At 47.2% G+C, this 27,337-nt stretch overlaps 1 protein-coding gene across 9 annotated transcripts in view; it reads left to right on the top strand.

Annotated features, from left to right (window-relative positions):
• Positions 1-27,337, top strand: part of KIDINS220 (kinase D interacting substrate 220) — a 125,397-nt gene that overhangs the window by 50,490 nt on the left and 47,570 nt on the right. For all 9 annotated transcript variants that reach the window (XR_007914409.2, XR_007914407.2, XM_070069470.1 and 6 more), the window contains exons 21-23: positions 833-977; positions 5,087-5,249; positions 26,937-27,115. Coding sequence is in view for 7 of the 9 variants with exons in the window: in XM_070069470.1 (XP_069925571.1) it covers positions 833-977; positions 5,087-5,249; positions 26,937-27,115 (487 nt within the window). In the remaining 2 variants the exon portion in view is untranslated. The remainder of the gene's footprint in view (positions 1-832; positions 978-5,086; positions 5,250-26,936; positions 27,116-27,337) is intronic.

Consider the following 27,337-nt stretch of genomic DNA (forward strand, 5'->3'; position numbering starts at 1 on the left):
CACCCAGGGTTCATATGGGTGCTCATCAGGAGTGGAGCTGACTTGAGCCCGGGCACTCCCGTATGGAATGCGGGCATCCCAAGTGGCGTCCCGACCTCTGCCCTGGACACCTGCCCTGATGGACATGACATCAACAGCACTGCATTCCGAGGGCTGGGTGATTGGCCTTTTAATTTCTTTCCTGGGAGTCTGTCTCGGGCACCGTCCGGATGCACTCGCCCCTCCCTGGCGGCAGGACCCGAGAGCAGGAGGCTGCTTGTTTGCCTGTTCCTCCTGTTGGAGGAATTCCTGCCCGCTCAGCCCAGCCCAGCCCCGCCCTGACTGAACCAGCAGATGCAAGAGCCCGGGCTGCTGTCTCTCGTGGTCTCTCTGCCTTTCAGATCAACTTTTAAAAAATTGTCTCCTGTGGAGATGTGAGGGTAGTAACAGAACCTTGTGCCTTTGACTTAATTGTCGTACATTTTAAAATAACCTAAAAAATCAAGACGCTGACTCCAGAAAGCGGACCAGACGCATCCACTTGGTTATTCCAGGATTCCTAGACGTGCTGAGCCTCCGTGGAATTTGGATGCAGGCCGCTACCCGGCTCCGCGTACTTAGTCTTAGGGCACTGCGCCGCCTGTAACTGTGCCAGCGTGAGGCGCGTGCATCTGAAGCTACGCCGTAGCGGTGCTCCTGGATTTGCACCTGCTCCTGAAGGGTCTGCCCCAGGGACGTGGGAAACCTCCTGCCGTGCCGCCTCCTCTGTGCGGCGGCTTTGGATGGCGTGGTCGTGCGTGTTGGCGTCTCGGGCTGGGGCGCGGCTCACTGTCCCTGCTGCCCGCTCTTCCAGGACACGTACCGGAGGCGGCAGATGCAGCGCACCGTCACCCGGCAGATGTCCTTTGACCTCACCAAGCTGCTGGTCACCGAGGACTGGTTCAGCGACATTAGTCCCCAGACCATGAGAAGACTGCTGAACATTGTGTCCGTCACAGGTGACTCTTAGTTCTGACTCGCTGGGCGTTAGCAGGGCGCCTTCTGGCGCGTTAGGTACGTGTGTATCCGCACTGCTGAGCACCGCCCGTCTGCCTGTGTCTGTGCCGAGTGTGCTCCTGCCGGCATGCAGGCTGACAGTCCTCGTCTAAAATGCTCCAACCCGGAAGTGGCTCTGGGCTTGGAGATTTTTGGATTTGGGAGTATTTACAGGACTCCACCGGGCGAGCACCCCTAACTGGATGACCTGAACTCCGGGGTGCGCCGCAGTCCTCGGCTTTCTGTGCGTCATGTGGGCATTCAGAACTTTCCCGATGGTGGAGCGTTTCCGATTTCAGGTGCCACTGTGCCTTCCACATTGGGTGATTCTAAAAATCATTTACTTCATCTCAAGCGTGATTTTTCTTGTGTAATTTTATGCTAACTTACATACCTGAGTATGATTAACTTATAACTTAAAATTGTTGAAGTTCAGGTTTTATATACTGCTACTCAATTTTAGCTTTCACATAAAATTGATTGAATTAAAGAAATTGAGGGTCATTGCCCGTGACTGAATTCTGCTCTCATCACGTTGATGCTTACTAAGTAGCTCCAGAGCAGGCATACAAATGCTTGCGAGTTAGTTTGTAAAATACATGTCTGTTTCTCTGCACATATGGATTTTTTGGTAATATTTATTAGTGTTAGCTCTTGGGAGAGTTGCACTAGATTTGTGTTTTGTGCTAGTGCTGAAATTTATGCCATCAGCTGTATTACCAGTGAGGTTGTATCTAGTATATTTGTAATATTTTTGATAATTAAATCCTTTCACAGTGATGTCTCAACCCCACTGCACTAGATTATGCCTGGAGTGGGAATAGTCCTCTTATTCCTCATTTAACAAATGTGTAGTGAGTTGTCTGCGTTATGCCACTTGTTGATTTGGGCACTGGGCACGAGATGAAGGCCCTGTTCAGGCTGATTTAGCTGGGGGGGGGGGGTACATTTTATAGATAGGAAGGAATTTGAAGGTAAAGGACCGCGGTTGGAGCCCTGTGCATTGCTTGGTCTCTTTAACTCCCCATTCCCCTCTGTGCAAGAGCGTACACGACCCGCTGAGCGCTGTGTGCATAGTTGTGGTTCCAGGGAACTCGTGCAAAAGCTGGGCCAAGTCAGGAAGCCGTCTGGGGTTCAGTAGATGACTGTTGGTGAGGGTTGCGTCGAGTGGTTTCCTACTGAAAAGTGTACTTTGTTTCGTCAGCTGTCCCTGATCTGTGGTTGGTCTTAGTGGTTGCTTTGGCAAACAGCGTTTGAACAGATCTTAGGCGCGTTCAGGGCACAGGGTCTTGCTGCGGCTGCTACTTCATTTCTCACTGATGGTGGCCCAGGTGTATTTTTAAGGAGAATGCTTGCTTCTGTTCACTCCTACTTTAAAGTGGCGCCCCCTTCTTCACGTCCGGCGCTGTGGTGGCGAGCCTGGCTGCCTGGCTTCTTGTGCCGGGCCTGGTCGGCATCCATCCTACTCAGCCCGGTGCTGGTGCCTGCTGACTCGGGGAGGCTGCCTAGCTGCGGCTGCGCACGGGCGTGGTGCTCATTTTCTGTTTGCGTGCAGCAATATGCTGGTGTCTCCAGCGAAGAGTTGGGAGGGGTCCAGGTCACTCAGCTCTGTCGTCAGTGACTAACGTGCTGAATGAGTGAATTTTAAGATTATTTATTTATTGGAGAGGCAGAGTTACAGAGAGAGAGGGAGAAACAAAGAGAGAGAGGTCTCCCATCATCTGGTTCACTCCAAATGGCCACAGTGGTGGAGCTGGGCCAGTCAGAAGGCAGGAACCAGGAGCTTCTTCCAGGTCTCCCATGTGGGTGCAGGAGCCCTAGTACTTGGGCCATCCTCCACTGCCTTCCCAGGCCACTATCAGGGAGCTGGATCGGAAGTGGAGCAGCTGGGACTCAAACCGGCGCCATATGGGATGCCAGCACTACAAGTGGAGCCTAACCTACTATGCCACAGTGCTGGTCTTGTGTGAGTGGATTTTAACACCGTAAATCAGCTGTAGCTAGATTTGAGGTATTTGCTGCCTTCCCGTAAGACACTGTTTTGAGGATCAAATCCAATCATTATGGGATGGCAGTTCATATATATGTTGTTATAATCCATGTCTCCCATTTGGTTCTAAATTTTTTTTCACGAATTGTTTTTCAGTTTAAATGTTGGCAGAAGAAATATATTGTTAGTGTTCAAGCATTTTTAAATCACACCTTCATAGTATTTTTTTTAAAGGTGTATTTATTTGAAAGGCCGAGAGCAGAGGAAGAGGGAGAGAGACAGAAGGAGAGAGGGGAGAGAGGGAGAGATCTTCCATCTGCTGTTCTCACCTCAGATGGCTTCAGTGGCTGGAGCTGGGCCAGGCGTGAAGCCAGGAGCCAGGAGCTGCATCCTGGTCTCCCAGGCCCCATCTTCTGCTGCCTTCTCCAGTGTAGTAGCAGGAAGCTAGCCTGCAAGCAGAGCAGCTGGGACTTGAACTGGTGCAGAGGCAGCTCAACCTGTGGCACCACAATGCTGGCCCCGTTCCAGCGTATTTTAATGCCTTGCTTTTGCTGCCCGTTTTTTGACACTCAGTTCTGCATTAACCTGTTCATACTCTGCAGTGTCATGATGTGTGTTAGTTCATTTCCGTCTTTTTGTTTGGTCTGTTAGCTCCACTGGATCAGGTTTCACGAGGGCTGTAGGGCTCTATCTTTCATTAGACGCGTCCTGCGGCATTCGTGTGCCATTAGTGGTGACACTCTTGTGAGTTTCCACAGCTCTCAAATGCTTGTGAGCACAGCTCACTCAGATGGAAGGTGAAGACCTTGTTACCGACCTGGTAGGTCAGATCCCACCTTCCAGGGGAAAAGAATACAGTGACGAAAACGTCATTTGCTTGTGTCAGCAGTTTTGTTAAAGGGCGTGGTCTGGGGGTACAGGAGGCGTGGGATGTGGGGCTTGTGGTTGTGTATCTGTTAGGGTGAGCATCCCCCTCCCAAACTCCAGAGTCCAAATTGTGCCAAGATCTGAAACTCTGCACACCACCATGAGGCCGCAAGTGGAGAGTTCCACATTGTGACACTTCGTATCCTGCACAAAATTATGAAAAACGTCATATAAAATTATCTTCAGGCTATATGTGTAAGGGGTACAGGAAACAAATGTGAATTATGTGATTACACTTGGGCCCCTTCCCCATCATGTGCAGTAAATATTTCAAGACTGAAAAAACCAGATTCTGAGCTATTCCTCTGGTCTCCAACAATTCAGACAGTGGATACTCAGCTTGTATACTAGTTGTAGGCAAAGGAGTAATTCATATTTGAACCAAAACTCTCACTTATCCCAGTCTAGATACAAACTAAATTAATAATAATGAAGTGAAACTGACAATGCTTTAAATTAAAAAGCAGCAGTAACAGTTGAGAATCCAAACCAAATCAGTGATGATGCAACGAGTCAGAGTATCCATTCTGAAAGTTAGGGTTACAGCTGTCCACGTGTGATGCCCAGTGCTGGAGCGCTGAATCAGGATTCTTACACAACCCCCGTAATAGCTCTGGTTTAAAAAATAGAAATAACAAAATTTAGACATAACTCGGCTAGTAGGTTGCTTAGGCCTCTCTTACTACCTAAAAGTGAAAGTGTGTGGGATTGCACAGACGCGTAATAGGCAAGAATGGACCAAGGTACTTGGATCTGTTCCAGGTCCATCGGAAGGATGTCTGCAGACAGTCCTTGAGAGGAGTGGGCCTTGTGGGTGAGTGGCTCATCTGTGCGACTGTGGGCAGTGTTGGGCTGTGTGACACGCGGTTCTGCTTCTGGCCTGGATGTGTGTGGTCAAACAAGTATATCTGACCAGTAGCAAATCCAACAAAAACAGCGCTTTAGAATTCAACAGAGTTGTTTCAGAGCTCCTAGAAGCTTTCTAGTCTAGGTCTTTGGATTTCGGAAGCCATTATCAATGCTAGATTTGAATTTATGGTATGACTTAAGATGGCAAATTTTTGAAATTTAAGGGTAAATTATTTGTGACTATACTAAATGTTTTAATATACTACTACACATCTATTAACTTTAAAATGCTTTATGCTCATACAGGGCGGTTACTGAGAGCCAACCAGATTAGCTTCAACTGGGACAGGCTTGCTAGCTGGATCAACCTGACAGAGCAGTGGCCCTACCGAACTTCGTGGCTCATATTATATTTGGAAGAAACCGAGGGTGTGCCCGATCAGACGACTCTGAAAACCATCTATGAGAGGTACCGTGAGCTCTGCAACTTCATCTTGTGTTGAGTTTATTTATCTATTTTCAAGGTTTATTATTTGTTTGTTTGAAAGGCCAGGGCTGGTCCAAGTTGCAGCCAGGAGAAGGGAACTCCACTGAGGTCTCTCACATAGTGGCAGGGATCCAAGCACTGGGCCATCTCCTGCTGACTTCTTAGGCTCGTTAGCAGGGAACTGGAGCAGAAGTGAAGCTTCCGGTTCTCCAGCCACCACTGCAGTATGGGGTGTTGGCATTGCGGTCTGTAGCTTCACTTGCTGCACCATGACACTGGCCCCAAGTTTACTTGTATTTATTCATTTATTTGAGAGGGAGAGACAGAGAGAAGGAGAAAGAAAACATTACCCTTGGTTCACTCCCCAGATGCATACAATGGCAGGGTCTGTTTTGGGCTGGGCTAGGGCTCAATCTAAGGAGCTGGAAACTCAATCCAGGTCTTCCACATGGTGGCAATTACTTGAGCCGTCACTGTTGCCTCCCAGGGTCTGCATTAGCAGAAAGCTGCCATCAGCAGCTGCCTGTCAAACCCAGGGACCACGATGGCAGCATCCTGACCAGCAGCTTACCTGCTGGCTAAATGTCTGCCCCTTAGTTTGACTTAAAAAGGAAGTTAGTTCATATAAATCAAACCAAATGCAGAGTAATATATAGAATGTAAATTTCTGGGTTCAACTTATTTTTATTCATTCATTCTAGTTTTGAGTAGTACTAGCACTGGTATATATCCCATAATGTCAAATTTGCAACTTTGTTTGGACATACTCTTCTTTTTCCAGGCATATAAAGTTTTAAGGATTATCAGTTTCTTGTCATACCTTCAAATACTTCACTTATTATTCTTACTAAATGATGTCCGAGGAAAAAAATAATACAAGTTAACTGTAGGAAAAGTTGTGTGAAATTGAGGATAATTGAAACTGCTGTCTTACAATGTAAATGAAATACTAAGTCTAACACTGTATGTGGTGCAGAGTTCCCATGCTAAAGCTGCAGGACTGCAAGTCCTCCTTCTCTTGGTGCATTGTCAGCAGGCGGTCTGCGTCATTTTCCACCACCATTTTCTGTGTTCGTAGTGTGTCTCACGACTGGTGTCTGTGTTGTGGAGGCTTGTTGCAGTGTTGGTCTCCAGCCCGGAGCGCGTCCCGGATCTGGGTGTTCATGCTGCAGTGACCCAGTGGTTTGCACGGGGTGTGCGGGAGTGAATGGGGCTCAGTCCACAGCCCTGTGGAGAAGCGGGATGGAATTGCACTTGGCCTTCGAGATTTTAGAAATAAGGCAAAGGGGCAGGGGCAGGGGAAGGAAGCCCGGGTCTCTAGGAAGCGGAGATGCAGGAATAAACCAGCGATTTGAAAGGCCCTCCAAAACACTCGTATTTCATTCAATCCAGCTAAAGTTGACTAAGCACTTGCTGTGTGCAGGCCCTGCTGCAGATGCTGGGGCTACAAGCAAGCGTTTGAATGTTGCCTCTCTCCCTTATTTCCTGAAGGAAACCAAGGTGGGTAGTGGTTAGAGGCGTCACTGCTTCCCCTGAGGTCTGTGTGTCCACTTCAGTTAATTTCTTCATCAGCTGCTATCCAGCACGGGTGTGTGCAGGAGCCAAGGTGTAGCTAGCTGTTCTTTGTCTGTTGTCTGTTGCAGGGGCTGGCCAGGGAGGGGGTGAAGAGAAGGACAAACCCGAAGTCATGATCCTGTCTTGAGCAACTTAACATGTTTTCAATTAACTTTTCCATTTGAAAATACTTCCAAACTTACTGAGAAGTTGCAAGAGTAAGAATAATACTAAGGGGCCGGCGCCGTGGCTCACTTGGTTAATCCTCCACCTGCAGCGCCGGCATCCCATATGGGCGCCAGGTTCTAGTCCTAGTTGCTCCTCTTCCAGTCCAGCTCTCTGCTGTGGCCTGGGAGGGCAGTGGAGGATGGCCCAAGTGCTTGGGCCCCTGCACCCGCATGGGAGACCAGGAGGAAGCACCTGGCTCCTGGCTTCAGATCGGTGTAGCTCTGGCTGTAGAGGCCATTTGGGGGGTGAACCAATGGAGGGAAGACCTTTCTCTCTGTCTCTCTCTCTCTCACTGTCTAGCTCTGTCAAAAAAAAAAAAAAAAAAAAATACAAAGAACATCCATATACCCTTCATCCAGATTGATCTGTTGATAACATTGCACTTCAGTCTTGTGTCCTGGGTGCTAATCCTCTCTCGATATATTTGATATATTTGTATCTACGTCTGTACACAGCTACACCTATACACACCTACGTGCAAACCTTTTTCTAAACCTTGGGGAGGTAAATTAAATACAATGTATTTATCATTCCCCTCTAAGTGCTACTGTTTGAGAAACTTATGTTCTGATTGAAGATAAAACATACACTTAAAAAAAAGAGATGGATTTATTTCTTTGAAAGAGTTACAGCAGGAGAGGGAGAGAGACAGGGATCATCCATGAGTTGGCTCACTCCACAGATGGCCACAATGGCCAGGGCTGATCCAGGCCAAAGCCAGGAACCAGGAGCCTCCTCCAGGTCTCGGGGGGCCGGGGCCCAGGCGCCTGGGCCGTCTTCTACTGCCTTTCCCAGGCCATTAGCAGGAGCTGGATTGGTCGTGGAGCAGCCAAGACACGAACTGGCAATCATTTGGATGCTGGAGTTGCAGGTGATGGCTGTACCAGCTGCACCACAACATCGGCCCCCAAAATTATTTTTTGCGAGGCAGAGAGGCTATTTAGTGTGAGGGCTATTTATGGGCAAAAGAGAATCATAGCATACAGTTTAAAGGAAATAGTGATTATTATACCTCCCTATGAAATAAGTAGTTGTGAAATATTTTTCTGGGGGAAGAGATAAATATTTTTCATCAAGAAATAAAATAACGAGTTTTTATAGACTGCTTTTCAAGTAATCTAAAGTATAATGTATTGCAGATGTAGTGAGCTGATATTAAACTTTGTTTTGCCATTAAACAAAAGCGTTGTTTTAGACTAGACCACTTGGTGGCCTTGCCATCCTTGTGTGGGTTGGATTCATCGTGGTTTTGAGGTTTTGAATACTATGTATGTCTTCTATGTCTACAAATACAAAGAGCATTTTGTAGATCGCCAAAGGAAGAGAAAAGACAGTATACTAAGAAATCTTTGGGAATTTATAAGGAAGTAACTTAAAATGACTTGGAATGAAAAACTTTAAGAAGACAAACTATCTGTCCAAGCTATTGAAAAATCAGATATTGGAATGTGTTAGAGTGATTTAAATGGCTGTTTCTACTTAACCATAGTTGGGTTCTTTGGTGCTATTGCTTGTCATTTGAATAATAAAAAGTTTTATTTACAGCTGACAAAAAGCAGCGGTATATAATTGATATTCATTTATTTTATTAAAGAAGTCTGATTTGGTCAAAACAATCAGAAAATAGTATTTTTAATGCTGGTCGTAAAATTTATTTTTTTAATCCATAAAAAGCTTCATTTATTTTTATAGCAATTTGATGACACATCTGCTTGCTTTATTCAGCTGAAAAAGAAAATGTTGGTTCTTGGTGTTTGGTAAAATTGGTTTGTTAAATTATTTTCTAAATTGTTCAACTTTTAACAAATGACATTTGATACTAACACTGGAAAGCAGTTTCAGCTAATTAAGTAGATCCCTCTATATACCATTGGAACATTAAGATGACATACTGTTCATTCAAGATTATTTTAATTGGTACAATTATTGTAATTTTCTTGCAATTATGTGTTGAGCTAAAAGCTTTTGTCTACATCATTTGTGGGTTTTTTGTTAACACACATTTAGTAAGAAGAAAAGGAGTAAAATAAAAACTGTAGATAAAGATTTTCTATCTACTTTTTATTACAGCATTTCAGACAACTATTGACATATTTTAGTATAAAACTTTATTTCTGGTATTTTAAGCATTTTGAGCAATGATAAAGGTTTAAAAGAATGCATGTAAGTTTTTGTGAAGGTGATGTTTTAAAATTGTGTTTTGACATTACTCAAACAAAATTATACTCAGGATGATATAGGCAGGATAGTTTTGTGATAAGGCTAATGACATATTTTCTTTTGCTACTCTATTTTTATTTATTTTTTATTTATTTATTTATTCTTATTTTTTGACAGGCAGAGTGGACAGAGAGAGAGACAGAGAGAAAGGTCTTCCTTTGCCGTTGGTTCACCCTCCAATGGCCACCGTGGCTGGCGCGCTGCGGCCAGTGCACCGCACTGATCCGATGGCAGGAGCCAGGTGCTTCTCCTGGTCTCCCATGGGGGGCAGGGCCCAAGCACCTGGGCCATCCTCCACTGCACTCCCTGGCCACAGCAGAGAGCTGGCCTGGAAGAGGGGCAACCGGGACAGAATCCGGCACCCCGACCGGGACTAGAACCCGGTGTGCCGGCACCATAAGGCGGAGGATTAGCCTACTGAGCCATGGCGCCAGCCCTATTTTTATTTTTTTTTTAAAAAGATCTATTTTATTTATTTGAAAGCCAGAGTCACAGAGAACTAGGGACAGAGAGAGAGAAAGAGAGGTCTTCCATCTGCTGGCCAGAGCTGAGCCGATCTGAAGCCAGGCATCAGGAGCGTCTTGCAGGCCTCCCATGTGGGTGTAGGGGCCCAAGGACTTTGGCCATCTTCTGCTGCTTTCCCAGGGCACGGTAGAGAGCCCGATAAGAAGAGGAGCAGCTGGGACTTGAACCAGCGCCCATATGGGATGTCAGCACTGCAGGCTGAGGCTTTAACCTGCTGTGGCACAGCGCCGGCCCCTCTATTTTGATTTTTTCAAAATAATTGAGTCAGTTTTGCAGGACCTAAGAATGCTAGGCATGTTTCTTTTCATTGAGGTAGCTGTTTGTGATGGACGCTGCAGACATTTATTACCTTTGTAGACCTGTCTGGTATATTTTAATTGTTCAGAGAGTGGTATCTCTGTGCATTCTTGAGATTTTTCTCAATAGAACCCTTGTCTTACAGTATCCTCCCTTGTCATCACCCAGAGTGTACGTGAGCCGAGCGTTACGCCTCCTCCGTCTCCTGCCTCTCAGTGGTTGTTAGTTCACAGCTCGCCTCCCCAGCATTCGGCCTAGATTGTTTCTTTACATGTGGACTTCAGTTATGAATCTGAATAGCATGAATAATTGGGCGTTAGACATGTGAAAAAGTTGTCTCATCTCCTTTGTTGTACAGAATGCATCCTTTATATTGACAGTTTTTCTTTTAAGTCTTAAGATACTAGGGATATTTATTCCCAACATTATTTCATGTATGCTGGTTTGATGCTTTTTGTTATTTATTTATTTATTTTGAAAGACGCAGGGAGAGAGAGAGAGAGACAGACATGCAGAGAGAGAGAGAGAGAGAGAGATAGACATGCAGAGAGAGAGACAGAGACATGCAGAGAGAGAGAGAGACATGCAGAGAGAGAGAGAGACATGCAGAGAGAGAGACAGACATGCAGAGAGAGAGAGAGATCTTCCATCTGTTGGTTCACTCCCCAAATAGCCCCCAGCTGCAGGGGCTGGGTCAGGCTCATGCCAGGAGTTCAGAACTCAATCCTGGCTTTCCATGTGGGTGGGAGGGAGCCACGTGCTGGAGCCATCAGCTGCTGCCTGACAGGGTGCGCGTTAGCTGGAGGATGGAACAGGGCTGGAGCTGGATGGGATGCAGGCGTCCAGGCAGCATCTTAACCACCAGGGCAGAGCGCTCCCCTGTGTGGCTGGGTTTTCTACATAGCTTAGAATCTTGATGCGGGTCTGTGGTCCTGATGTGATAGGACTTCTCTCTAGCCTGAATGTTGCCGTCATTCAGAATTTGTCACTGTCCTGTTTATAATTATTGTTTCCATCCAAAGCACGCGTGCCCTGAATGTGGAGGCACAGTACTTTATCAGTGTCTTTAGCTTTTTGAAGAGATAACCTCATCTAGTTCTTTGTGCAAATGCAAGATAATTTTCTATGTAGGAGATGAAACGAAGTGAGTTTGTACTGAAATAATTATTAAATGGCATATAGTAAGAGCCACATTTATCAGGATAAAAATAAATAACATTAGTTTACTTGTCAAGTTTAATGTGACACATGTGCTTGTAAACCCTGGACAGATATCCCTAAAATCAAATGCAATGATGACAATTCAGTATGCATTTCTGATTCTGCATGGCTTATTGTTTTTAAAAGATTTATTTATTATTTGGGAGTCAGAGTTGCAGAGAAAGAAGGAGAGGCAGAGAGAGAGAGAGAGAGAGAGAGAGAGAGAGAGAGATCTTCTATCCGCTGGTTCACTCTCCAGTTGGTTGCAATGGCTGGAGCTGTGCTAATCTGAAGCCAGGAGCCAGGAGCTTCCTCCGGGTCTCCCATGTGGGTCAGGGGCCCAAAGACTTGGGCCATCTTCTACTGCTTTCCCAGGCCACAGCAGAGAGCGAGATTGGAAGTGGAGCAGTCAGGATTCGAACTGGCGCTTATATGGGATGCTGGCACTGCAGGTGACGGCTTTACCCGCTACGCCACAGCACCAGCCCCTGTGTTGCTTATTTTTATTCATTGTCTTAATGGAATTAATCGAAAAACCGTGATTCTGCACCAGGGAATAAGGCTGCGTACTTAGCATACTAGAGGCAGTCGTGACGGGAAAGTGACAGAGTTAGGGAGGCCAGGAGGAGTGCAGTTTCCCAGGTGGCTAAGGGGCCATGAGGCTGCTGTGGGAGGGAAGAGCCAAGGGGAGGCCTGCAGCAGGCTGAGCGAGAATGTGTAGGGAGTGTTTCCAGGGGAAGGGCATGACTGGACAGAGGCCGCGGCCAGAGCGCCCGGAGCCCACCGCGGGGCTGTGGGGTGAGGGAGAGGACGCCGTGAGGGCCGAGGCTGGCTCCCTAGGGGAGCGTCTGAGGACGTGGCCTTCCTCCTGGGTGAAGAGATGCGTGCGCAGCCCTGCCACACTTGTTTGCATGTCCCTGCTGCTCCAGCACCTATTATTTGGTTATGCAAACTTGGCCTGAGTCAGGGCACCCCGTCAGTCTGAGGGACATATTTTGAGGCATGCACGTGGGTGGGAAAATGAGGTTCATTGAGAAGTCCAGCCAACCACGTGGTTGGCTGCCCCCATCAGGACGAACTGAGTGATGAAAGTGGGTGTGTGGCGGCCCCTCTGAGTGCCGGCCTAAGGAGCCTCTGTTGTCATCTGATTAAGGGAAACTGGGCCCGCACTGTGGCCTTGTAGGCTAAGCCTCCGCCTGCAGTGCGAGTCCTGGCTGCACCACTTCTGACCCAGCTCCCTGCTGAGACCTGGGAAGGCAGTGCAGGACGCCCCACGTGCTTGGGCCCCTGCACCCACGCGGGACACTCAGATCAAGCTTCTGGCTCCTGAGTTCTGTCTGGCCCAGCCCAGGCGGATGTGGCCATTTAGGGAGTGAACCAGTGGATGGAGGGTCTCCCTCTCTCTGTCTCTCTCTCTCTAACTCTGCCTTTCAAATAAATAAATAAATCTTTTTGTTTGTTTGTTTTTAAAAGGATGACTTAGGAAATACTTATGCTTAACATCATGAGAATTTATAGAAATGATTTCCCTGTGTGTCCTTTGGTAATAGTTTCTCCCTCTCTCTTTTATTTTTTTGGTAAAGATTTTATTTATTTGGGGCTGGCGCTGTGGCACAGTGGCACAGTGGGTTAACGCCCTGGCCTGAAGCTCTGGCATCCCATATGGGCGTCGATTCGAGACCCGGCTGCTCCATTTCCGATCCAGCTCTCTGCTGTGGCCTGGGAAAGCAGTACAAGATGGCCCAAGTCCTTGAGCCCCTGCACCCACGTGGGAGACCCGGAGGAAGCTCCTGGCTCCTGGCTCTTGGCTCCGGCCGTTGCGGCCAATTGGGGAGTGAACCATCAGATGGAAGACCTTTCTCTCTGCCTCTCCTCTCTCTGTGTAACTCTGATTTTCAAATAAATAAATAACTTATTTATTTATTATTTATTTCAAATAATAAATTATTTATTTGAGAGGTAGAGTTACAGACAGTGAGAGGGAGAGACAGAGAGAAAGGTCTCCTGTCCGTTGGTTCACTCCCCAAATGGCTGCAATGGCTGGAGCTGCGCTGATCTGAAGCCAGGGGCCAGGAGCTTCCTCTCGGTCTCCCACGTGGGTGCAGGAGCCCAGGCACTTGGGCCATCTTGTACTGCTTTCCTAGGCCACAGCAGAGAGCTGGATTGGAAGAGGAGCAGCCGGGACTCGAAGTGGTGCCCGTATGGGATGCTGGCGCTGTAGGAGGCGACTTTACCTGATATGCCACAACGCCAACTCCTTGGCTGTATTTTTTTCTAGATAGATTTTCATTAGCTTTTATTTTGCTTTTAATAGGATAAAATTGATTTTAACAATATTTTCTCAGCATTTAAAGTCATAATGCCAATTCTCAGTGTTTTATGCTAATATGGAACAAAGGAAAAATTTTAAATGTTCAGAAGTTGTGTGTTTCTAACTTTAACATGAAAAACTTGACTATATTAACTAAAGCCATTTGGAAACAAACAGTAGTATCAACTTAAATAAAATGTGTTTTAGTGTGTAAAAAGTGTATAGATAATATGTAAAGAATATTATAGCCTATATTGGTTATTTTACAATATAGTAAGAGTATTAACGTGGGTTTATATTTTTAAAAACAAATCTATTAAAGGGTTCAAATTTGCCAAAAAAAAAATGCCTTTAGAAATCAGGAAGCTATTTTTTTCTGGAGCTAGATTTTTTTTTAAATAAGGATTTGCAATGTAAGAATTTCAAGTTAGTGTTTTTAAGCCTTTTCAAAATATGAGAAAAAGCTAAAGTACTATACAGCCCAAATGCTAGGTAATTAAAATGCTAAGATGATGTGAGGTCCATAAATCCTTTAGGAGAGTGACCTTTGTTAGCAATACTAAGGAAGTCCACCAGGTGGGAGTGTTTCACAAGACACACATTTGGCCATGAAGTAGGACGTAATGCTTCTGCTTTTTACTTTCCGTAACGAAAAAACAAAGAGGAAAAAGAGTTTCATGAAAATAATTTCACAGGACGGTTGTCAGCACTGAGAATCATGACTGAAAGCAAATGAATGGATATCTAAATATATGATGAAATTTAAAAAAATTAGTGATGCCTTTTTCTTCTAAAATTCTGTTAAATTAACTTTTGGGAAAAGGAAGGACATAAAAGAAGAGTTTTTATTTTTTTATATTGACCTGATTACAAATTTGTATTTAGATTTAAGCATATTAAGTCCTAAACATTGTAGAACTTGAGGTCTGTACTTCGTATGGATTAAATCTTTTGAGGTCACTTGTATTAATAATGGTTTTGCCTTCGTTTAAGACATATTGTATAGATTTGAGTTCAAGGCCTCCATTCGCTGTGCAAAGCATTTGCTGCCTTAAATGTGATAAATGGGATACTTTTTTTTTTTTTTGACAGGCAGAGTGGACAGTGAGAGAGAGAGACAGAGAGAAAGGTCTTCCTTTGCCGTTGGTTCACCCTCCAATGGCCGCCACGGCCGGCGCACTGCGGCCGGCGTACCGCGCTGATCCGATGGCAGGAGCCAGGAGCCAAGTGCTTTTCCTGGTCTCCCATGGGGTGCAGGGCCCAAGCACTTGGGCCATCCTCCACTGCACTCCCTGGCCACAGCAGAGAGCTGGCCTGGAAGAGGGGCAACCGGGACAGAATCTGGCGCCCCGACCGGGACTAGAACCCGGTGTGCCGGCGCCGCAAGGCGGAGGATTAGCCTAGTGAGCCGCGGCGCCGGCCATAAATGGGATACTTTTAATGATTTTGTAAGGGCAGTAATTACACAGACCTCTTTTTTTTTAAAGGTTATTTATTTATTTTGAAAGTCATAGTTATGGAGATAGAGAGGGAGAAAGAGAGAGAGACAGAGATATTGATCTTCCATCCATTGATTCACTCCCCAGATGGCCACAATGGCCAGTGCAGGGTCAGGCTGAAGCTGGGGCCAGGAACTTCATCCACATCCCCCACACAGGTGCGGGGGCTCAAGCACTTGGGCCATCTCCTGCTGCTTTCCCAGGCCACAGCAGAGAGCTGGATCGGAAGTGGAGCAGCCGGGACTTGAACTGGTGCCCATGTGGGTTGCTGGCACTGCAGGCAGCAGCTTTACCTGCCGTGCCACAGCGCTGCCCCCGCAGATGGCCCTTATCACTTGGCAGCAGCTCATGATACAGTGCTGGCTAGGACAGCTGTGAACATTTGATTTCACGTACTTTCATCTGAACGTTTCAAAATGCCATCACACTGTAGACTCTTAATGCTACGAACAAGCTCTGCTTTTTAATGATAATTTTTCCAAATTGAGACAGTTGTCTTCCCTGTCTCCTGAAGTCTTCTCTCATTATCCTCACTGTGGATTAATGTCGTCTGCGTGCTGGTACCTGATGATTTGCGTGGCTGTAACTGGGCAGACATCATGCTGTACTATGAGGGGTCTTCAAAAAATAGAAGATGCATATTATGAAATATTCATGGATTTCAAAGGTTTTTGCACCCAAATAAACTTAGGTTTTAATTCTATTCTCCCACAGTCTTTTTGAAGAGCCCTTGTACACTGATTTTCACTTTCACCTTCAGTGGAAACCTTTCCCCAAATGAAAATTCTACGCAGAACTCCTATAAGTAAAGCAGAATTAATATAAATAATTGATTCAAATGATAAGATTTTTAACAAATTTAGTTAGAAAAATGAACTATTCTAAATTATAATATTTGTATTAAAATAGAAGAGCTAAAATTAAAAAGTAATGATAACATGGGGCTGATGTTACGGCTCCATGAACTAAGCTGCCGCCTGCAACATTAGCATCCTATATCAGAGTGGCTGTTCAAGTCTCCGCAGCTCCGCTTCTGGTCCAGCTCCCTGCTGATGTACCGGGAAAGCAGCAAAGAATGGGCCGAGTACTTGGGCCCCTGCCATCCGTGTGGGAGACTGGATGGAGTTCTGGGCTCCTGCTGTGTTCTGCCCAGCCCTGGCTGTTGCTGCCATTTGGGTAGTGAACCCAGCAGATGGAAGACCCCCCCCCCCCCCGCCAACACACACTCTGGTTTTCAAATAAGTAAATAAATCTATCTTTAAAAATAAAAAGGGAGAGTTGTGATTATTGTAATCCTACATTGGTTTAAACATCTATTTGCTTCTCTATTAGTTTCAGTAATATACTATCAAGAAGATCCTAAATCATTAGTGGATAGAAATATTACCAACTTCTAAACATTTTTTGCAGTGGCAGGGTGGGCTGTTATTGATGAATCTATCCGGGAACATGGAAGATGAACTGGGAATGTCATTTCGTAGGCGACGCCCCGATCTTCGCTGTAGCTGCTCTCGCTTCTTGTGGTTGGTTGAAGTGTTGGGTGCTGCCTCTCTGGGTGCTGCAGCCTGCGCTGGGTCGCGCTGTCTCCTAACCTGTCTTCCTGCTCTGGTATGCAGGCTTCATGTGCCTGCTCGTGTGACTCTGTGGACAGAGGAGCGCTGCTCTTCATTTTGTTTTTAAATAATGAAGGGATTTACACGCGAGCATGAAGGTGGGGGAGAAGCTTGGTTTTAAAGATGCAGAGAAACTGAAGCCAAGCAGGAGGATGCACTGGCCAGGCTTGCAGGCAGATCTTCAGCTGTCAGGTGGCACCATGTGACAGGCTACACCTGAGTCAGCTGCGGGAGGATTTGGAGCCATGTCGGTGGCCCTGGTCTGAACGGCACAGGGAGCAGGGCACCAGCTTCCCGTCTGCCGTCCGTGCGCACGGTGATGCGGTGCCACCGCTGGACCGTTCTGAACCTTGGGCTTCTCGTTTCCAAGGTTGGAGTCCTACCTCGTGGGATCTGGGAGGGAGAAGGGAGATGAACTGCCCTCTCAGGTCGTGGGGTTTGTGTAAGCAGAGGGGTACGGAGCCCCAAGTGCCCCTCACCGAGAAGCTTACGTGGCTCACGGACGGGACGGCAGTGCCTTCTCGGTACTGGAGCTGAACCTCTTTGAGCTCTGCTTGTTGATCCTGTCTGATCCCTGTCGTTACCACAACTGTAACCCCAGAGCTAAGTGGGGTTTTCGCCCACCGGCTCACTTTTACACCAAACACCAAAGTTGCTTGGACACGGAGGGGCACCTCCGGTCTCCTGCAGGCCGGGGCTTTGCCGCCGTGCTGTGAGAGCTGAGAGCGTCGTCTCGTGCTGCCTGGGGAGGCGTGGGAGGCCCCGCCAGAGCCTCGCTTAGGGGATCAGCTTGGCCTCTGTGAAGTAGAGTGGAGTCCAGAGACCCCCGTGAGCGAACCCCACCTCTGAGATGGCGTCGTCAGGTCTTGTAAAGGTTGGCCTCACTGCTCTCACTGCTGTCTAGCCCAGTAGTACAGCCTCTCCCAGGTCCCTGAAGTCTGCATTCAGGGAAATCTGTTAGGTGAATACTGTGTTCTTTCATCACAGAATACAGTTTGCATCTCATGCAGGTACCGTTTTCCTAGAAATCACTGCCTGTCTCAAGGCTGCGTGTGAGAGAAGGCGTCTGAGGTGTAACTGTGGTGAGTTGACATGACAGCTCCCGGGAGAGGCCCAGATGTTAGTTATCCAGGTTTCTTGGTCAGCTGAAGGCACTGCCAAACTGAGTCATCATCATGTAGATCCAGACCCTTATGTATTCAATTAATTTAATTTATTGGACAGCAGAGCTAGAGGGAGAGACAGAGGAGGAGATCTCCTGTCTGCTGGCTCATTGGCAGGGAGCTGGATCGGAAGTGGAGCAGCTGGGACTTGAACCTGAGCTCATATGGGGTGCCTGCACTGCCGGAGACCACTTAAACCCACCTCATTTCTCCCCTCCCCTCCCCTCCCCTCCCCTCTCCTCTCCTCTCCTCTCCTCTCCTCTCCTCTCCTCTCCTCTCCTCTCCTCTCCTCTCCTCTCCTCTCCTCTCCTCTCCTCTCCCCTCCCCTCCCCTCCCCTCCCCTCCCCTCCCCTCCCCTCCCCTCCTCTCCTCTCCTCTCCTCCCTTCCTTTCTCTCTCTCTCTTTCTCGCCCTCTCTTTCTCTCTCTCTCTCTCTCTCTTTCCTTCTCTCTCTCTCTCTCTCTCTCCCCCTCCCTCCTTCCCTCCCTCCCTCCCTTCCTTCCTTTGTTTCTTTCTTATATTTCATTTATTTATTTTAGAGGTAGAGTTATAGACAGTGAGAGGGAGAGACAGAAAGGTCTTCCTTCCATTGGTTCACTCTCCAAATGTCTGCAATGGCCAGAGCTGCGCCAGTCTGAAGCCAGGAGCCAGGAGCTTCTTCCCAGTCTCCCATGCGGGTGCAGGGGCCCCAGGACTTGGCCCATCTTCTGCTGCTTTCCCAGGCCACAGCAGAGAGCTGGATTGGAAGTGGAGCAGCCGGGACTAGAACTGGTGCCCAAATAGGTTGCAGTGCTGCAGGTGGAGGATTAACCTACTGCGCCATGGTGCTGGTCCCCTCGTTTCTTTTTGAGTGCGAATGCTTTTATGTCAAGTGATTAAGTGCTTTTGAAAAATTATTACAGGGGCCGGTGCTGTGGCGTAGTGGATAAAGCTGCAGCATGCAGTGAGAGCATCCCATATGGGCGCCGGTTTGAGACCCGGCTGCTCCACTTCCCATCCAGCTCCCTGCTAATGTGACTGGGAAGCAGTGGAGGATGGCCCAAGTGCTTGGGCCCTGCACCCACTTGGGAGACCCAGAGAAGCTCCTGGCTCCTGGCTTCAGCGTGGCCTAATCTTGGCTGTTGTGGCCATTTGGGGAGTGAACCAGCAGGTGGAAGATAAACCAATCTCTCTCTCTGCCTCTCCCTCTCTCTAACTGTGCCTTTCAAATAAAGAAATGTTTAGAAAAGATTATTACAAATATAACTATTTTGTTATCATAAAATTGCCCTCTATTGTTTCTATTTTTTTTTCATTTCTCTTAAAGATTTCTTTTATTTATTTAAATGAGAGTTACAGAGAGAAGTAGAGATACAGAGAGAGATCTTCCATCTGCTGATGCACTCCCCAAATGGCCGCAGTGCCAGAGCCGAGCTGATCCGAAGCCAGGAGCTTCAGCCACATCTCCCACATGGTGCAGGGGCCCAAGCACTTGGGCCATCCTCCACTGCTTTCCCAGGAGCATTAGCAACAAGCTGGATCAGAGTGGAGCAGCTGGGATTTGAACTGGCACCCATATGGGATGCAGGCACTATAGGCTGGGGCACCTACTGTGCCACAACACCCCCCCCGCCATTTCTAGTCCTAGTTTACTTTTCAGTTGTTAATCATATTTGTTATGTATGCACAAAGCAAGAAGCAAGAACAACAGAAATACATGGCCAGAGTGGTGCCAGCAGTGCTGACCTAGCGTCACATGGAGCCGAGGGAGCCGCCTCACGGGGAAGGGTGGGTGCACAGTGGTGCCCCTGCTGCCAGGGCCACGCTCCTGTGTTAGCGGTCGAGGGTCCTGGAAGCTGAACTGCAGGGAGACAAGCTGTGGGGTGATGATGGCAGCTGAGTTTGCGTACTGGGCCCTTGCATCCTTCAAACTGCACACCTACCTGTTTCCTCGGTTTTACAGTAAAGTAGTCTTGGGCCTGATTGCTTTGGCCAAACAGATCACCTTGGTGGTCTACACTTCTCACAGAGAGGGACTTTTGAAAAATGTAGACTAGACTCTTCTAGTGAGTAAACATAAAATTATTTAGCTCCATAAACAATTTCTGTGTCAATTTAGATAGATACTTCTGTGGCTTGTGTTTTTTTTAACCCTAATTAGACCATCCTTAAACACATAAGAGCATATAAATGAAATACATTAAATACTTGGAAATGTCTTTTTTTAAAAAATATTTTTGTTGTTTATGTGAGAGTTACAGAGAGAAGGAGAGAGAGAGAGGTCTTCCATCTGCTGGTTCACTCCCCAGTTGGCCACAACGCCAGAGCTGAGCTAGTCAGGAGCCAGGAGCTTCTTCCCGGTCTCCCACACAGGTGCAGGGGCCCAAGCACTTGGGTCATCTTCCGCTGCTTTCCCAGGCCATAGTAGAGGGCTGGATCAGAAGAGGAGCAGCCGGGATACGAACTGGGGCCCATATGAGATGCCAGCGCCCCAAGTAGAGGCTTAGCCCACTGTGCCATAGTGCCAGCCCCAGAAATGTCTTTTTTAAAACCAGAAACAACTCCACTTGACGGCTTGTCATGATTATACGTTCGGCTGCAGAGTGCACAAGTGCTTTGTGGTTTCCTGATGTGGTTACTGAACACGGAGTATGGGAAATGCAGATACACTGCTGTAGGCTTTGAAAAGTGAGCGTTAGAGAGCTGCTGACCCAGAGCTAGCGGGCGGCACTGTGGGGTAGTGGGTAAGGCTGCCTCCTGCGAGTCTGGCATCCCAGACGGGCACCGGCTCGTGTCCCTGCTCTCTGCTTCCAATCCAGCTCCCTGCTAATGGCCCGGGGAAGAGCCCCTGGCTCCTGGCTTCAGTCTGGTCCAACACTGGCTATTGTGGCCATCTGGGGAGTGAACCAGTGAAGGAAGACCTCTCTGTCCATCTGTCTCTCCCTCTCTTTGTAACTCTGACTTTCAAATAAATAAAATGAAATCTTAAAAAATCTAGCAACAGGAAGGAAATAAGGTTTAAGGTGGACATAAATAAAATAGAGCATAGACTAACATAGAAGCAATGAAACTAAAGTTGTTTCTCTGGAAAGATCAACAAGACTGGAGAGTCTAACGTGGAAGTCCCGCTTGGTGTTGGAGCCAAAGCCAAAGATGCGCCACTGCCAGGCTGAGGTCTGCCTTTAAGGACTGGTAGAGGCAGAGAGGCACTTTATAATCAGTAGATTTTTCTCAAGTGCTTTTTCCAGTATGTTTGGAACCTGGGAAATTAGGATTTTAACTCAGGGAATGGATGGAACAGGAAAACCCACAGCTTTGTACAGATTAGACTCGATAAACCATTACTACTCTTCCTGCCCTTGCATTTCATGTTGGGATGGTAATACGTGAACACCTCAAATGCCCCTCTGGGGTTTGGTAGGAAGGGCCACGCTGGAGGCGCTGTGTAAACACATGCATGGAGAAGGTGCTGTGGGGCAGCCTTTGAGCTACCTGAGGGACCCACGTGGCGTGTTGGAGGGTTGGGGTTGAGTTGCACCTCTGTTTCTGATGGGCGCTCTGGGGGGCAGCAGGTGGTGGCTCAAGGACTTGGGTCCCTGCCACCCCCAAGGGAGACCCAGATGGAGTTCGTGGTGCAGGCTTTGACTTGGTCCACTCCAGCTGTCATACACATTTGGGGAGTGAACCAATAGATGAAAGTGTGTACGCTTTCTCTCTCTCTCTCTCTCTCTCTCTGCATTTCCAATAAATACAAATAAATACAAAGCTTACAAAAGCACACAGGTGCAGTCGTTGATGAAGTAGACAGCTGTGACCAAAACCGAGTCGGCATTTCCAAATCCGAGTTGTTTCCATAGTAGAGGGAGAAGAGCTGGGACGTCGTGGTGGTGGTGCCTGCGAACCAGGAGGTCGTGGAACAGGCTCCGGCTCCCGCAGGGATGGCCCTTTCTCTTGGTTACCGGCGCTGAAGGCAGCCATGACCTTAGCAAGCAGACTCTGCCTTCATGGAGCAGTGGGATGGGAGCTGCAATACGGAAGAGCAGACAGCGCCCATCATCCCGATCTGGAACGAAAGCTACACCGCGTGTCCCTGTGGAAGCAGGTGTCTCCACACCACAGAGGTTGCAACTGTGATTTGTGGCATGGTCTGAAATAACTGCAGCGTTTGTACTAAATATTCATAAGCTCTTAGAAGGGTAAATCATCTTTATTGAGCCAGATAGTTGTCTGTTCTGTATAACATAAAATATACTTTGTTTGCCTTCTTATGTTAAGGTCTGTATATTTTATTTGTATGGAATTCTTTTTCAAATAGTTATGTTAAAGAATTATTCTTGTTGGTGGGGAGGATCTTCCTATTTTTAAATTAGTGGTTGCGTGTTATATAAACATTAAGAATATCTCCCCCATGAGTTCTCGATGAACACACTCAGTAGGGCAGGCTAGGAATGTCATGTGGGTAATGTGGTCTTCAAGTGCTTAACTGCCCACGTTATATTGAGCTGCTTTCTTTAAAACTTTTGGTTATAGGCAGAGATGAGACCATTATCTTAGTAATCAACTTCTTAGATTTATCTATAGCTGCCATGTTATAGTGTAGTTAAAGTTGTTAGGTATATGCAGCCTGTGAGGTGGCTACATAGGACAGACTGTAAGGTTTTCATGGTATGTATGCATATGCATGAAGGCTCAGGGAGTTGGTTTGCCCAAGGTCTAGGTGAGTGACTGGGAACAGGGCTCAGGTGAGACTTCTGGACAGGAGGCTGGCTTCCTGAGCTACACCACATATTCCTGAAACTGCCACCAGTGTCAACACCAAAAACCCAGCTCTGAAATAAATTAAAAAAAAAAAAAAAAAGGCAGAGTTACACAGAGAGAAGGAGAGACTGAGGGAGAGAGCCCACCGTCTGCTGGTTCTCTTCCCAGATGGCGTCAGTGGTGTCAGGCTGACCCAGGAGCCTGGGACTCCAGCCTGGGTGGCAGCGGTCCAGGTACTTGGGCATCTTCCACTGCTTTCCCAGGCGGAGTAGCAGGAAGCTGGAATGGAGTGAAGCGGCTGCGACGGGAACTGGCGCCTACATGGGTGCTGGCGTCGTAGGCAGCAGCTCACCCTGCTGTGCCACAGTGCGGCCCTAAGTAATCACGGTCTGTTCAAAATAACGCCTGTGAGTGTCCCCCCAGCAGCAGAGGTAACTAACAACAGGCGGTGGAAACAGTCCTGGGGGGTTATATGTGCTTAAAGAAAAAGTCACCTTAGAGGGAATTTTAAAAAATCTATTTTGGGGAAAAACACGGACAAATTCTTCACTAGACTGACAAAAACAGAAGACGTTAATGATTAAAATCAGAAAATGGGGACACTACTAGCAAACTTCCAGAGATAATAAATGTTACAAGAGAATACTCCACTGGTACAGAAAAGACACTTGATAACTTCCACTATCAAAGCGTTCAGAAAACCAGGGCTAGGAGGGCTTACTGAGCAGGTTACAGAGCATTTCTGGAAACCCCCACTGACGTCCTAGCCAACGGGGCACGACTTGGCATCCCTGCTCCAAGACAGGAACAGGGGAACGTGCCTGAGCTGTGCGCCAAAGGTGCCTGGCCCCAGCACAGTGGGCTCAGGGGGATGATTAGATTGAGGGGGTCGTTAGGGTGGTGTCCTTGTGAGAGGAGACCAGGGTCCCGCTGTCCTCCTCGGCCACGCGAGGGGGGACACAGTAAGGTCTGCAGTGCGAGAGGGGCCTTCACCAAAACCCGGACGTCGGTATCCCGGTCGTGGGCCTCAGCCCGCAGGGCCACGAGAAGCAGCGGCCTGTTCACTCCACCAGTTTACGGCGTTCTGTTCCTGCCGACTGAGGCTCCCACGCTGGCCACTGCTGTCCGTGCTGTACTGGAAGCTCTGGGCAGCGCAGTTAGACAAGAAAAGCAAAGGATTCAAACCGAATAGGAAGTAGTAAAGCTGTCTCTAATCCCAGATGACGTGATTATGTCTGTAGAAAATTCCAAGGAACCCACAAGAAAGCTGCTGGAGCTACTATGTTCAGCAACATTTTCAAGGTGTAATACCAACACAGAGAAAAAACTCAATTGTGTTTCTGTACAGCAGCAGTGAACAATCGGAAAGGAAATTAAGGCAGTTCTATTTACAGGAATTACCTAAAACACAAAATACCCAAGAATAAATATGGCCAAGGGGCTGCAGACACATTCACCGAAAGCTGCTAACCACTGCCAGCGAAAGATTAGAGAAGACCTGAGCAAGTGGGAAGCCATTCTGCTCATGGATAAGAAGACTGAATGTTAGGATGTAAATGCTGACCAAAGTGATCTACACATCTGGTGCGGTCTCTGTCAGAATTCCACACAACACAGAAGGAGATCCTCAAATTCATATGAAATTGCAAGGTAACTCAAATAACCAAAACAGTCTTGAAAGAGAACAGCAGAAGTGGAGAGCCCACACATCCTGATTTCAAAACTTACTACAGAATGGAAGTCATCAGAAACAGCGTGGCAGTGGCATAAGGCCAGGCATAGACTAATGGAGTGGAATTAAGAGTCTAGAAATAAACCCATATATCTCTGGCTAGTGGTGTTTTGACAAGGAATGTGAAGTCCACTTGATGGGGAAAAAACAGCTGGATGCCCCCATCCCTGATAGAGTGAGACTGGACCCCTGCCTCACACCGTGTGTGAAAAATTAAGTCAAAATGCATCGGCCTGTTTTAGTTTCTCAATATCAGGAAGGCTAATTAAAGTAAAAATTATTTCATTTTAAACAAATGAACACACTTTGTATGTAGGTTATTTGCTTACCAAGTCTGTATTGGACAGCCGTGTTGTGATGGTGTTCTGTGCTGGGGACTGGAGGAACAGTGGTGAACAGAACCGGAGTTGATCCCAGTGCCAGTGGAATTATGGTCTAGAGGGCGAGACAGACATTGAGAATATCGTTACACTAACGAATGTAGAATTCCAAGTGTGATTTGGTGTGTGTGCGCCGGGGACTTGTGATGAGGAGCGTGAGCTGGTCTCCCTGAAGGGGGGGAGGGGTTGCACTGAGTACCCAGGATGGGCAGAGAATGATGCAGACACACAAGGGAAGCCAGTAGTTAGCTCCTGGGGTACTGGGGGGGGGGGGCGGGGGGGCGGGGGGCGGGGTGGGGCCGGGGGCTGTCTTTCCAGGGATAGTTGTGGGCATACAAATGATTTTCACTTTATCTGTTCTCACCCACTCTTGGGCTACAGTATCAGTGACTGTTTTCTGACAGTGTGTTCCTTCTGCCTCCTAGAATCCCTCAAGTGTTCTTGCATGGAGCACGTTTAATATAGGCATTCACTGGTAGAGAGTATTTGAGTCTACCAGAAGTTAAATTTATTTTATGGTTTAAAATTCTAAGGTATTTAAGAGTTTCCGTTTTAAATCTTTAAAGAACATTTATCTTGACTTTAAACCTCCGACTAAATAATAAATGCCATCAGATAAAATATAAATAAATAAATATGCTCTAAGAACTACTTCTTAAGTTATGCTATAAGAATTGCTTATATTTTAATTTAAACTAGAAATTTTTGAAATGTAAAGCCTCATTTTGAATGGAAGTAATATGAACAGTTTATGTAATTTCTGCCAGGGAATTAATATGAGCTTTCTTTAAACCCCTGTCATTTATAATCAAGGTGCTTTTAACTTAGTTGATGTTGGCATTAACAAATACTGCTAGATTCATGGTATAGAAAGAAATCTCATCGAAACTTACTGGGAGCTGCTTGATGCCTGAGGTTTTGTAGTGCTTTCTATGGGCTGTGCCACTGCTGGTAACTTTAATTCATACTAGAAATTTAAATTCACCCCTAACTGAAAAGTAAAGTTACTTAAATTCTGTACATGCTAACCTTTGGAAAAATAGCTGAAAAATGAAGGCCCATATGATGTTGCTGGCCCCCTGCCAACAGCTTATCATTTAGATCAATCTCTCCTTGAGCCCACGAGTTGAACGCCCTGAGCTGCAAAGGTCAGCAGACACCCAGCCTGGGCGGCGGCTGGCTGTGGCTGGTGACCAGCCCAGCGGCGCTGTCTGTCGCGTGGATGCTTACGCAGAGCTGCTGTTAGCATTTCCTCAGTTTGCTTCATGTGACTCGTCAGCTGTGTGTTTTATCTACATCTCTGGGCCCTCTTTTTTTTTTTTTTTAAATATTTATTTATTTGAAAGGCAGAGTTACAGAGAGGCAGAGGGAGGGAGGGAGAGAGAGAGAGAGAGAGAGAGAGAAAGAATATGAATCTTCCGTTTGCTGGTTTACTCCCAAATGGCCGCAATGGCCGGAGCTGAGCTGATCTGAAGCCAGGAGCCAGGAGCTTCCTCTGAGTCTCCCATGTGGATGCAGGGGCCCAAGGACTTGGGGCATTTGCTGCTGCTCTCCCAGGCTGCAGCAGAGAGCTGGATAGGAAGTGGAGCAGCTGGGACTTGAACTGGTGCTCACCTGGGATGCTGGCACTGCAGGTGGCGGCTTTACCCACTATGCCACAACACTAGCCCATCTGGGCCCTCTTAATGTTTTGTGTTAATCCCTGAAAGAGATTAACTAGCTTTTTAGCTGTGTAAGCTCTGATACTTCTTAAAAATTTATTTATTTGAGAGGTTGGGTTGCAGATGGAGGGAGGGGAAGAGAGAGAGCGAGCTTCCACCCCTGGTTCACTCCCCAGTGGCAGCAGTGGCTGGAGCTGAAGCCAGGAACCAGGAGCTGCTGGCAGATCTCCCACACGGGAGCAGGGCCCAGCACTTGGGCCTTCTTCTACCACCTGCCCTCCCAGGCCGCAGCGGAGAGCTGGATCACCGCAGGAGCAGCCAGGTCACTCACAAGTGTCAGCGGCCAAAGGCAGCGCAATCCTGGCCTCACTCGCTTTAATGCAGTTTTATCTATACCGCTTCTTTGGTTTCTTTTCCTTAGAAAAGATTTCTAGAATGAGAGCAAGGTGTGTATTGTGTTGCTTGTATAAATGACATAATTTAAGCTACCTGCAGAATTCGTCTTTTCAAAATGGTGACATTAATGACCTTTCTTGGTTATTCCATGAAGAATATCAAAGAATATCCCAACAACTAAAGATGTGGAGCCGCTCCTTGAAATCGATGGGGATATAAGAAATTTTGAAGTGTTTTTGTCTTCGAGGACGCCGGTTCTTGTGGCACGAGATGTAAAAACCTTCTTGCCGTGCACTGTAAACCTTGACCCCAAACTACGGGAAATTATCGCAGGTGAGTATGTGTGGCCCATTTAGTTCTTCTCCTTAAAGTCCTCAGAAGGTTGCCCTTTTCTAACTCAGCATGTAAGTTTCTCCTCCATGAAAACCGGGAACTATGGACCAAGGCACCTCACAGGCAAATAAATGACTGAGGACTAGGAGTCTTGGCCTCCCCTTGGTGCTGCTCAGAAAATGCTATTTGTTGAACTCGCTGTGTTACGCTCTTGCTTCCCAG

Source organism: Oryctolagus cuniculus, chromosome 2 (assembly GCF_964237555.1).
Source record: "Oryctolagus cuniculus chromosome 2, mOryCun1.1, whole genome shotgun sequence".
NCBI classification, from domain to species: Eukaryota; Metazoa; Chordata; class Mammalia; order Lagomorpha; family Leporidae; genus Oryctolagus; species Oryctolagus cuniculus.